At 37.6% G+C, this 13,038-nt stretch overlaps 1 protein-coding gene across 3 annotated transcripts in view; it reads right to left on the bottom strand.

Moving 5' to 3' along the window:
• Positions 1-428: 428 nt before the first annotated feature.
• The window catches only part of CEP78 (centrosomal protein 78), a 32,269-nt gene continuing 19,659 nt past the window's right edge, over positions 429-13,038 (bottom strand). Inside the window, exons 10-16 of one of the 3 annotated variants that reach the window (XM_054727441.1) lie at positions 11,457-11,502; positions 9,317-9,445; positions 5,009-5,086; positions 3,228-3,394; positions 1,954-2,125; positions 1,610-1,657; positions 429-1,050 (exon numbers count right to left, since the gene is read on the bottom strand). In XM_054727441.1, the coding sequence (XP_054583416.1) occupies positions 490-1,050; positions 1,610-1,657; positions 1,954-2,125; positions 3,228-3,394; positions 5,009-5,086; positions 9,317-9,445; positions 11,457-11,502 (1,201 nt within the window). In that variant the 3' untranslated portion in view covers positions 429-489. The remainder of the gene's footprint in view (positions 1,051-1,609; positions 1,658-1,953; positions 2,126-3,227; positions 3,395-5,008; positions 5,087-9,316; positions 9,446-11,456; positions 11,503-13,038) is intronic. The other 2 variants (XM_054727442.1, XM_054727443.1) reach the window with 2 other exon arrangements.

The raw sequence follows: 13,038 nt of genomic DNA, 5'->3' as shown, positions 1-13,038 counted from the left end.
GGCATAATAATAATTCCCTACCATAGGGTTGCCATAATCCATAAACCTGGTTAAGTACTTGGTAAATGTATGCTGCTCTTGATATTATGAATTAGGATGCGTCAATGGCCCTTGGAATGCAATTTATAACGTTTCCACATTTAATCAAACGGTAAAACAATTCCATTTATCCACTCCCATCCCTTTCTAGTTCCCTTACCCTGCTTTGCTAATTTTTTTTTTTCACTCTGTAGAGGACTGGTTCCATAGGACAAAAGTTTTGTTTTGTTCATTGCTAAAAACAGTAATAGTATTGTATATACTTGTTGAGTGAATGGTGCAAAGTGGCAATGGGAAATATACACCAAAAGGTTCATTATAATGAAAAGAATAGATACATCTTTCTCTAATGGCTTCCAGTTCCATATTTAAAACACCATATGCTATAATGAAAACATATGAAATTTATTAAAATTTTAAGGCAAAAACATAATTTCAACAGATTTAGACCTATGTCAGGCGTGATAGAGTATGAATGCTTTCTTGAAATTCAAAATCAGATCCAAGAGTATCGCTTTCAGAATGTTCTAATACATTGAATTTACTTTTAGTTCTCTTGGATGAAACAGTCACTATTCTACTTTCTTTCTTGACAGAAATGTGATTTTTCAAAGACTCACTTTTAATTGGTTCATTAACCAAAGAGCTATCATGCTCTATTCCTTTGCTTTTCCAGTTTACAGATGAGTCAGAGCGGGAATGTAGGTCCTTTCCATGTTTTTTCTTAGCAGAGTGTTTTTTGGTATATTCACCTGTTTTGGTTATTTTCTCTGAAGAAGATCTGCTATTTCTAGACAACTCGTCTTTTCTTTGACTTCCAGGTCCAGAAATCCCATCTGCTGAAGGAGAACATGTTCTACCAACGAATCCCTCCAAAGACTCCTGCCGCTGCTCAGTGGCTTCGACTCCCATGTTGTCTTTGGAAGTTTCTAAGGCCTCCTGAGTAGAAACTTGGACTTGCAAGGAGTCAAGAGGCAAAGGAATTGTAGCATCACTCGTAATTTTCTGAAACTGGAGGGGGGGGGGGGGAAAAAGACAGAAATTCAGTAATGAACAAAGCCAACCATTAAAAAGTAGAGTCCTAAATGTCAATGTTACTCTCTGATTTTATGAATGGATCATTTAGAAGATTTTAGAACCAGTTGTTTTGTGTTTTTTTTCTAATTATATCTTGCCAAGTGATTCCCAACTTAACTTTGCTATATCCAAGGCTATGTCCACTGTTTTCAGACTCTGGTGTTTGGGGTAATCACCCATTTCCCTTTCCCTCATTAGAAATAATAAAACTCTATTCCCTTAGAAAATTAATTTCTTTTCTATTTTGCAGCCACATACAAGCAGTATCCACTATGTGATGAGACTGTGTTCTCAAGTTGTCAGTTCCCACGATCAGTCTGAGACCAGCTGAGACAGGTGACGGGGGAGTCCCAGTAGGAGGCTCCAAGTAAGGTAGAGGAAAAGCAGACAGGTTTTCCCCTCTTCCCATAACTGGTGACTAACTGTAATATATTGTCTACTAATTATATCTGGTTCACTTATTTTAAATAATTATCTGTATCAGTACTTGTACCTTCATTAGTGTTCCTTCATTGTAAGCTGACTGCATACAAATAGAAACCTAGATGAAATATGAATAGAATAGATATTTACACAATTTAAAATTCAGAATATATTCTCTAATGCTTCATTTCTTTCACTGAAGATAGTTTGCTTTGTCATAAATTTTTAAAAGAACTTCCAGTTTTCTTATATATAACAATATATCATGAAATGGGCACAAATTTACTAATCTCAGATTTAGAAAGGACCCAGATGGGCTTCTAGCTCCCAAGCATGTGAACTAAGACAGATTACTGTTATTTTCTCTGACTTGGTAACTCCCTTTTGCTAAGCACTCTTATTCTGTCCACTTACTTGGATATTTTGCATTTGTCCTAGGGCATTCTGCTTTGATTCTGGTTTTTCTTCTTCAAGTGCCTTCTTTTCTTCTTTAGGTGGACCAGTGAGAGTGGAATGCAGCTGTGGACGACCTAGTAAATTAAAATCTGACGGATCTATACCTGCAACTGAGGCAAGCTGCCCAAGCCTGGACAAGAGGAGGAAAAGGCAAGGGTTACTATAGTCACGTAAAAGCAGCTTAGATTTCCCCATACCTGTACTTATGAAATACTTCTATAATCTTAAAAGCCAATATCCTACTCCAGATTATAAGCCTCTCTTTCCCAAGTTCTTAGACCTCTCGATATTCATGCTCTGGGACTACAAAGATCATCCAATCCTTTAAATTTCTCTCTCTCTTCAACAATGTGTTAACCACTATTTGATTTTATTCCCTTACCTATTACCACTCCATTTTAAACACTGTCTCACTAATAGCTTCACCACCTACCATGTACCCAGTCCTCATCTCTCACCTCTCTTCCCACACTTAAAAAAAAAATCTTTTCCCAGTGTCATGGTTTTATTTTTATTTATTTTTATTGAATTTATTGGGGGTGACACTGGTTAACAAAATTATATAGGTATCAGGTGCACAATTCCACAACACATCATCTGTACACTGTACTGTGTGTTCACCAACCCATCAAGTCTCCTTCCATCACCATTTTCCCACACTTCTTACCACCTTTCTTCCCTACAGTTTCCAAGAATGTGTGTGTTCCTTCCTTCCCAACACCAACCCATACACCCACAAATATTACTCCATCAACTATCAACCTCTCATTCTCCCTTTTGGTATCTTCTTTCAGTAAAATCACTCCCAGGTAAGAACCACTGATCTATATATGCCCTGTTGATTAGTTATAATTTTTATGTGTAGGACAAAAATAATTTTAACTCTAATTTATTTAACAAGCAAAATGAATAAAAGGTAGGGAAATTCCTATGCCTTCTGCAGTATTTTCCAATTCAAATTACCTTTAATTTTGTCTTTACCCAAAACTATACTTACTAATTATTTTATCTATAGGTTACTCTTTTATAATGGGCTCTTCTGCTCTACAAAAGCAGGTTCACCACTTTGCATTTCTTTTAAAATGTAATTCCTCATTTAAAAAAATTAAGTACACTACCTATAATTATGCACTGAACATGACCATGAAATGATGAAAACTGCCCAAGTTCCTTAGCAAAAAATACCATTATAGTTGCAAAAAGCTGAATGCCATGGAGAGAAATTAACTAACCCAGCATCTTTAAGGAGATCCAAGAAAGCATGGAACTTCTGAAAAGAATTCTCAATGCTGCCCAAAACACCTTCATCATCCAGGATCATGCTCGTCAAGGACTGTGCATGCAGGGCTTCAGACAAAGAAAAATTTATATTTCTTAACTGGGCATTTTCATGTTCAAGCTATAAAAGAAGATTGAAAATATCTGACATGATTTTCTCTGTCATCAAAAGAAGTTATTAAATATTTAAAAATGCAGTAAATTTGTAATTAATCTAACTCTCCACCAATTGAAGACAATTATCAAAACCCAGAGCCACTCAACGAAGTTTCTTATATAACACTTAGGTAGTATATAAATAAAACAATTATCACCCGGCCAGTGAGGCTTGTTGAGCATTGACCCATGAACCAGGAGGTCACATTTCAATTCCCAGTCAGGGCACATGCCTGGGTTTCAGGCTTGAGCCCCAGAAGGGGGTGTGCAGAGGCAGCCAATCAATGAATTTCTCTCATCATCGATGTTTCTATCGCTCTCTCCCTCTCTCTGAAATCAATAAAATTATATTTTAAAAAACACAAAAAATTATTGTTTTATTAATGATCTTCCAAAAGATCACACTTTTAACTGGTTAAATTCACAATGAATCCTCATTTCACATTAGAGAATTAGCTGCTTAAGGGTTCCCTTAAATTAGAAAATAAAATAAATAGTCAAATTTGATAAGGAATACAACTCTGTTGAATGTTAAAGATTAATTTTAATGAGAAAAATATTAATTGTGCAAATTTAAAAGTCCTAAGCCATACCCAATTTATTAACTGTATGATTACCAATATTCTCCTTGGCTTCTTAAAATATTTACTCCCTTGCACGCCTCATCTATTTGTTCATTTAAAACCACATATAAGCCCAATTCCAGTATTTCTTGGAAAGACCATTTTGTTCATGATGCATCTTTTGCCTTCTATAAGCAGGTGCTCAATATTGATTGAATAAGTGTCCTCCAATCCAATATATACACTTTAAGAGATTCTTCCCCAAACTCACCTTATCTATAATAATAAAAGGGTAATATGCTAACTAGACCGGACGTCTTCTGGATGTCCTTCCTGATGAAACCTGGGCTGGAGGGAAGCCAGCCCAGGTCCCGAGTGCCTGCAGGTGGCCAGAGGAGGGAAGCCTGGGTCCTGGGTGCTGGAGGGAAGCCGGTGCAGGCAGCCGGGGGAAGGAAGGCCTTCTCTTGCACGAATTTAGTGCATCGGGCCTCTAGTAATAATATATATTTATACGGAACATTTTATAGCTTATGCCCTACTTTCATGCACATTAGCCTAATTGTAATTCTCATAATACATACTTTTCTTTCATTGTATTCTTAGCATTTTCCAATATCTTATACTTATTTATTTAAATGATTCACTTTCCTAATTCACTATCAGTCAACAGTCTTAACATGTTACTGTTAAGACTGTTTTATGTTACCATATACATAGTGTAAGAGCAACAAGTGCTTTCTTGAATCAAAACATCATGAACAAAAAATAAGCTAAAGTTATATAAAAGCACACACACAAAAAAAAAAACCCTAAGATTTTTACATTAAAAAAAAAATGCTTTCTGGAATATAGTTCACATAACCACTAACTATAAGTAAATACAAAAGTTCATGTGGTACAACCAAGTTGTAATATATTACAGTTTTAAAGTTTATAAACGGTCTGTGCACATGGCTTAAAATGAAATAAAAATAAAACCAAAAAACTCTGCAAAGTATAAGAAAACACTTGTTTACCTCACTAACTCGTTTGTCAGCCTTGAGCCTTATTACTCTTTCCTCCTTTAACTGATTTAGGCACTCCTCCAGTTTTCCCTAGTGTGAGGAAATAGAGGAAATATCATAAGCTATTCACAGTGTGATATCCAAGTCTTTCCAGCTACAGATCTCACCAAGGATTTAGAGGCAGAGCCACAAGTGAACTCAGATTTCAGGATTATAATCCACTACTTATACCAGTGATGGCGAACCTATGACACGTGTGTCAGCACTGACACACGTAGCCATTTCTGATGACACGCGGCCGCATGCCGAGGATGAAACATTTGCTGCTCCTGAGGATGAAACATTTGCGACTAGAGTCTTGGAGTTAGTTTTTTCCTCAAAGTGACACACTACCCGAGTTATGCTCAGTTTTTTGGCGAAGTTTGACACACCAAGCTCAAAAGGTTGCCCATCACTGACTATGATAATGAATTACCAAAATATATCAAATTAGCATGTTCAAGATTTATTTAGCTTCTACTCTTTCCAAAATCGATTTGTGGCAGCTCACCATAAAAGGCATATACATCTATAATATAGTAAGTCAGAAATAAAAATTCCTCTATTATTTACAGAATGTTCACAATATTTAAACTGACTTCATAGGGATTCTAACCTTGGACAAGTTCAATAACTCTAGAACTCAATTAAAAAAAAAGCATACCATAATCAATAAAGAAATTTTTAAAAAAGCAAATAATCACATGATAGAAGTCAGAATGGTGGCTACCTTTGGGGAGGGAGGATATATTGATTAGAGAAGTTGAGCAAGGGAACCTTTTGAAAAGCTGTAAATATTTTTATCTTGATGAGAGATGTGAATGTATACGTTTGTAAAAATTCACTGAGCTATTTTGTAATTATGATTTAAGCACTTTACTGCATGTATGTTAAACCTCAGTAATTTTTTCTTTTTACAAAAACATCCAAACAAACAAACCGCATCACAATCAGAGACAGTAGACTAAAATACTCCATTTGTAACCAGTTCTAAACAGCATATCAAAGTTCAATTACATGAAACAGTTTCTCCCTCTAGTGGAGGGAATTAGAACATAATGTTAAATTTCTATGAAAAAGTGTCCTCTCCTCCTACAAAGTAATTCATATTCTTTAAAATATGGGCGCTGGCCCATGTTTCTCAGTGGTTAGAACACTGACCTATGCACCAAAGGGTCTCAGGGCAATTCCTGATCAAGGATGTGATAAGGTTCTGGAGCAATTTTCTTCCTGTCATCTGCTCTCCTTCCTCCCTGCTATTCATTGGCTAGTTGAAATTTTTTTGGAATAAAGCTCCCATCAGGCTGTGTATCAAATTTTATGCTCAAGTTTGTTCCATTTAACATTGAATCAATCATTTTTTTAGTGGGACACAAAATATTCCATTGAGAGAGTTTACTGCTCCACATTCATCATTTTTATGGTTAAACTCTTATGTTTTTCACAAATTTTCAATATTATAAGACAAAATAATTATTTTTATGTATGGTGGCTCTTTTCATATTTAGCATATACTTTTTTAAATTAAAAAAAATTTTTATTAACCCTCATCCGAGGATTTTTTTCCATTGATTTGTAGGGAGAGTGGAAGAGAGAGGGAAAGACAGAGAAATATCGATGTGAGAGAAACACATTGATTGGTTGCCTCCTGCATGAGCCCTGACCAGGGCTCAGGCCTCGGAGGAGCCTGCAACCAAGGTACAAGCCCTTGACAGGAATTGAACCCTGGACCCTTTGGTCTGCAGGCTGATGCTCTATCTGCTGAGCCAAACTGGGTAGGGGTAGCATAATTTTAATGAAATAAATCTATGAGTTTGAGATTAAAGCAACTGAACATTTTTAAGGCTTTGAGGTACAGATCTCCAAATTGCTTCCCAAAAGACTTCTAAGATTTTCTACTGCTAATGGCAATGTATCAGTTATATAACCTTGGACAAATTCAATAACTATAGCCCTCAATTTAATCATCTATAAAATGGAGATAAGTTCTCATATCATAGAGTTCTTATGATAATTACATGAGTTGGCACATATGTAAAACTTAGAAGAGTGCTTGGTTCATAGAATATGTTCAATTAATGCTAAACGATGAACATATAAATGCAAACAGTAGCAAAGGGCTTAAAGTAAAGTACAGTTGACCCTTGAACAACTAACTGGTAGTTGGGAATCCGTGTAACACTGTGGAGGGCCAATTTAAGTTATATTTGACTATTTGACTGTGCAAGTGGTAGGCACCCCATCCCCCACGTTGTTTAAGGGTCAACTGTAGTCTCATTCCATGCACACATCCAGCTCTCTAGAGGCAACATTTTCTTTAAGCAGGTTTTTAATTGCAAAATATATGAATATGAAAAGAGCACAGAACAAAACTGTCAGTGTGACAAATAAGGAGATTACTTTTCTAACTACCATTCAAGTCTGTAAGTAAAACTTGTCTGCATCTCAAAAACCCCCCAAATTCTCTCCCCATCACAAGCCCCTCTTCTCCTCCTGGAGTTCAATTACCAACCTTATTTCCCAACAATAATTTCCTTTACATTCATACATACTTAACAAAATAGTTTAGTTTTATCAATTTCTAACTTCATGTGAAAAGAATCACAGTGTATGCAGTTTTCTGTATCTTACTTAATTCACTCAACATTGCTTTTAAAAATTCATCCACACTGGCCCTGGCCAGGTAGCTCAGCTAGTTAAGAGTGTTATCCCAATATGCCAAGGTTGTGGGTTTGATCCCTGGTCAGGGCACATACAAATCAACCAATGAATGCATAAATGGGTGGAACAACAAATGGATGTTTCTCTCTCCCCCTTCCTCTAAAATCAATCAATAAATTTAATTTAAAAAAGTGTTTAAAAAATTTCATCCACACTGTTGCCTGTAGCTCTAGCTCATTCAATTTTATTGCTTTGTAGTTTTCCCACTCTGTGAATATATACAATTTACTCAATTTTTAACTCTGAATGGACATTTGGGAGCTGGAAGGGTCCTCATGCATCTTGAATTAGTTAGTACCTCGTTACAGTTTCTAACCTTCTTGGTCTTCCCTAATGTCTATAATCGCTTTTCTAAATACAATCTTCTAGTCACCCGGTGGGAAATGAATACAACACATTAAAATGACAATGAATGGGGATTAGACGCTCAGGGTCTTGTTTTACTAAACCATTTCAGTGCTACAATTTGTAGGTGTTCATTTACAAGACAAAAGGGGTAATTTTACATGAATGAGATTCCTCACACTCTAACATTTCATAATTTTCTAAGTACTTAAAATTTCTCTATACTATTATTTTTAACTTAAAAAATAAAAATCTGGCTTTCTTTTTTGAAAATCAAATAGTTGCTTCCATAGTCCTAATGGGATAACTAGTTCTAAATCTTCCAAGTTTTATACTAAAAAAAATCATATTAAATAATTTTTAAAAAATTAAACATGGCCCAGCTAGCATAGCTCAGTGGTTGAGCATTGATCTAGGAACCTGAAGACCATGGTTCAATTCCCAGTCAGGGCACATGCCTGGGTTGCAGGCTCAATCCCCAGTTCGGGGCTTGCAGGAGGCAGCCAATCAGTGATTCTCTCTGATCAATGATGTTTTTATCTCTCCCTCTCCCTTCCTCTCTGAAATCAACAAAAATATATTTAAAAAAATTAAATGTTGAGTTTGTAGCACAAAAAGACAAGGTCCCCCTAAATACTGTTTCCCTTATTTACTACAGATTACCAACTCTGCATTAAAGTTGAAATAAAATATGGTATATATGAGATGCAAAAATTTGTCATACAAATCAATTATTTTTTTTTTACCCATACAAACAGAAGTAAGATGTCAGGTTTATTAGGCAATATAATGTAGAATATTTTATTTTAGGAAAGGGGAATATCAACATCAAAACTTTTGTTTTCAACTCTACTTTTGCTAGAAATTAAGTCATATTTTCCTCTTATAGAAACAGTTCATCTAGAACAGTCAATTTCCCGACCTGTAAAATAAGAGCACAGAATCAGCTGACTACATTCATTCAATTTCTTGAATGTTTATCTTCTGATCATTCAGGTTCTCCCTAAATTGAATATATTCTACGGTTCTAAGGAAAGGGGAATATATTAGTGATAGCATGTTTTGATCTTTATTTCCTAGAGTTAAACGTCCATCTTTCACCTTGGTCTAAGCGAAGGTACCACTCAAGGGGACACAATGCAGACAGGAAGGGAAAACAGAAGCCTCACTCAAGCTGCCCTACTCTCCGCTATACTTTGAAAGTGGTAACTGTACCTGTAATGCTTCTTGTTTTAAACTTGTTTTCTCAGGTTCCTCTTGAACACTTTCTGAAGAATCATCGACCTCTTCGATTTCTGAGGAGGAAGGACTCTCTACTGTCACAGTCACGGGAAAATCTAATTGCTTGAAGAAAGAAGACAGGAAGTATAAGAGATAAGATAAACCAGCTACCCAATATTAAAAGACACTTAACAAAAGTGATCTGTGAAGGCATGTACGGGGAGGTGGGGGAGGTAGGGGAGGCTGGGGGAAGGTCAATTGGGAAAAAAAAGAGACATATGTACTACTAGTTGTAATACTTTATTTTTTTTATGAATAAATCTTTATTGTTCAGATTAAAAAAATAAAGGCAAAAAAAATTATCAGTTATTATTTATAAATGTTTTTCACTGCTCCTTAGTGTAAAACAAGCAATGATAAGGTAAAATGACAGGAACTTATTTTGTCTGTACTATTGTACAGTATTATGTTGTATAAGGTTAGGATTAATATTTGGAATTGACCATAGTATTTTTTTAAATATCTTTCACATAAGCCATGGATGAGCCAGTGTAAACATTTTTTCTCAGATCAACTTTATACTGCGATTAGAAATTTATTCTCCACCATCAGACATAAAGAGTCTGAAAAAAAATGACATTTTTAGAAGAAAATCTACCAGGAAGGAACTGATAAAGAAGAATTAGAAGCCCTAGCTGGTTTGGCTAAGTGGATAGAGCATCAGAATGCAGACTGAAGGGCCCCGGGTTCAATTCCAATCAAGGGCACATGCCTGGGTGCAGGCTCGATCCCCAGTGAGGGGTGTGCAGGAGGCAGCTGATCAATGATTCTCTCTCATCACTGATGGTTCTGTCTCTCTCTCTCCTTTCCTCTCTGAAATCAATAGAAATATTTTATATATATCTACATATATAAAAGCCTAAGTGACCATTACGACCAATTGACCAAACAACCTGTTGACTGGTCGCTATGACGACGCACTGACCATCAGGGGGCAGACGCTCAATGCAGGAGCTGCCCCCTGGTGGTCAGTGCACTCCCACAGCCAACCTCCTGCAGTCCCTCCCCGCCACCGGCCAGCCCCAATCGGCCCCGATCGCCAGCCAGGCCGAGGGACCCCACCCATGCACAAATTCGTGCACTGGGCCTCTAGTACATATATAAAGAACTAGAAGAATAATTTGAAAGCAAAACACTAGAATTTTAAAAAATAAATCAAATCACATACCCATACACAACTAAAAGTGACCCAACAAAAACCTCTTCTTCTCATCATCCTTAAGCCAAAGTGTATATAGTACTAATACAACTCTCCTGTCAAGTTTCACTGACAATGGAATGTTGTTCCAACATGGTATTTCCAAAATTTAAAAAATGGACCTGGTCCAACCCTGTAAAAAGTTTACAGATCAAAAAGAAGTGTGCTAGGATGGCACCGAGGACAAGTCACTAAGATAGTGTTTCAACCACAAGCAGCAAACCCTGCAGTGTAGGAAGGTCCCAATGGTAGAACAAGGCGGACACTCTTCCGGGCAGGCAGCGGTGGTACTGACGCCCAGAGTGCAATTCTCTCAATTCCAGGAGTGCTATTTGTTACAGAGCAACCACACAGTCTCCCAGGATAGCTGGGAGGAGAACCTGATACTGAGGATTCATGCGCTCTAAGGCCATGAGGCAGTATGACAGAAAGTGTGTGTGGTCTTGGTGAGACAGGGAGAAGTGCTCTGAGAGAGCAGAGACTTTGGGATGTGGTGCTTTATTTTGGCTTTAGGATAAGAAAGTTATATAGCCCCAGATAACATTTCTTGAAAACATCGCAACATTCTTGACTATGACAGCTCCACATACTGGATCAGTAATGGCAGTCACAGTCATTCACTGGGTAACAGCTGATTTGTGGACTAGAGAAATGGCTTCCTTGTTTACAGTTGAAACTGCAAGGCCCCCAGTGTGTGCCATATCCACACAACTACAAGGTGGCATTGGGAGAGTGACCTGACGAGTTTTAAATGGATTTATTTCAGGGAGGAAAATGTTTCTTGCAAGGCTCTGTTCAGTTTAAAAAGCAAAGAGAGCAACCTTGCACCTTTTCCACTTCAACCCCCTATGTACTATAAATATGACAGCTACATACCTGCAACTGATTATATGCATCACGAGTTTTGATCAATGGAAAACCCCTAAAGAAATATCAACAAATCAAATTATATTTTAATATAAGTACATCATCAGTTAACCCCAGTTAATAAAACTTGTCAGGATTACGTACAATATACATATAGAACTTTGTATAACAATAAATAAGCTCAAAATTAGGACCCGTAAGGCTTTGCTATGGAGATAATTGAACAGGATTTAGCATATTAGCTTTGTGATAACTCTGAACTGCTGAGAGGCACCTTCAGTTCCTATGTCAGGATGGTTGAGATTTCTAGTCTAACTTCTTTAATGGTGATATTAACGGTTCTTCAATTTATGACTCCTAAGACTAGGATGGATTGAGATTAGTGTCTCAAAAAAAAAGATACGAAACCACTAAGTTATAAAACTAATGTGCAAAGACTGGGATCTCAGCACTATAGTTTATCTTACCTAATAATAGAGAAACATGTAAATTGACCGTACCTCCGCTACACCCACAGCCAATCAGAGTGAGTATGCAAATTAACCCAACAAAGATGGCAGTTAATTTGCATACATACCTGGGTCCCGGGAACCTCCTCGACACCCAGGTCATTCCCAGCCAGCCATCGGAGGGGAGGGGGGGGCGGGGAGTCCCCCTTCCCAAGCCTAAAGCCTGGGGCGGAGACTTTAGGCTTGGGAAGGGGCTGAGCCTGTGATTGGAGGGACGGGGGAGTCCCCTTCCCAAGCCTAAAGCCTGGGGCGGAAGCTTTAGGCTTGGGAAGGGGCCGAGCCTGCGATTGGAGGTGCCAGGGGTTCCCCTTTCCAAGCTTAAAGCCTGGGGCGGAGGCTTTAGGCTTGGGCAGGGGCTGAGCCTGGGATCTGAGGGAAGGGGAAAAAATCAATGGAAACATATCCTCAGGTGAAGATAAAAAAAAAGAAAGAAAGAAAGAAATGTCATATCCTATGAAAGACACATCTTGAAAATGCTTTTAAAAAGTTGTCATTTTTTTATGCTGAAGGGACTGGAGTCGTGTTGATGAAAACACCTTGGCGGCTGCAGTGGCTGCAGCAGCAGGTGATGGGACTGGCGCCTTCCCCTGATCAGCCCGGTCGCCTCCCGCAAAGGGAGGCCAGACTGCGGCTTAGGTCCGCTCCCAATGGGGAGCGGGCCTAAGCCATCAGTAGGACATCCCCTGAGGGCTCCCAGTATGTGAGAGGGGGCAGATTGGGCTGAGGGACCCCTCCCCAGTGCACGAATTTTGTGCACCGAGCCCCTAGTACAATAATAATTCACATTAGCAGTCGTCCAATGGAGACTACAATGTATAATTGATCATTATACATGATCAATTTAATGTGAGCAATTTAATAAATATTTTACATAGTACCTACTTCAAGTCCTATTTAAAATCAATTCTGTTTTCTTAAGCAATTGTCAAACCCCAATTTCTTGAATACTACCAAGTAAGTCATTTGAATATAATTTATAGCAATCTAATTCACTGGCAAGCCTAAAATTATAGTTCAACAATTTAAAAAGACTTCTACATTTCGATGACAAATACTACTATAGACAGCTATCCCCTGGGTAA

The sequence above is a fragment of the Eptesicus fuscus genome, chromosome 15 (genome assembly GCF_027574615.1).
Source record: "Eptesicus fuscus isolate TK198812 chromosome 15, DD_ASM_mEF_20220401, whole genome shotgun sequence".
Lineage (NCBI taxonomy): Eukaryota > Metazoa > Chordata > Mammalia > Chiroptera > Vespertilionidae > Eptesicus > Eptesicus fuscus.
Note: the sequence above shows the minus strand (reverse complement) of the source record. Positions and strands in the feature narration are given on the sequence as shown.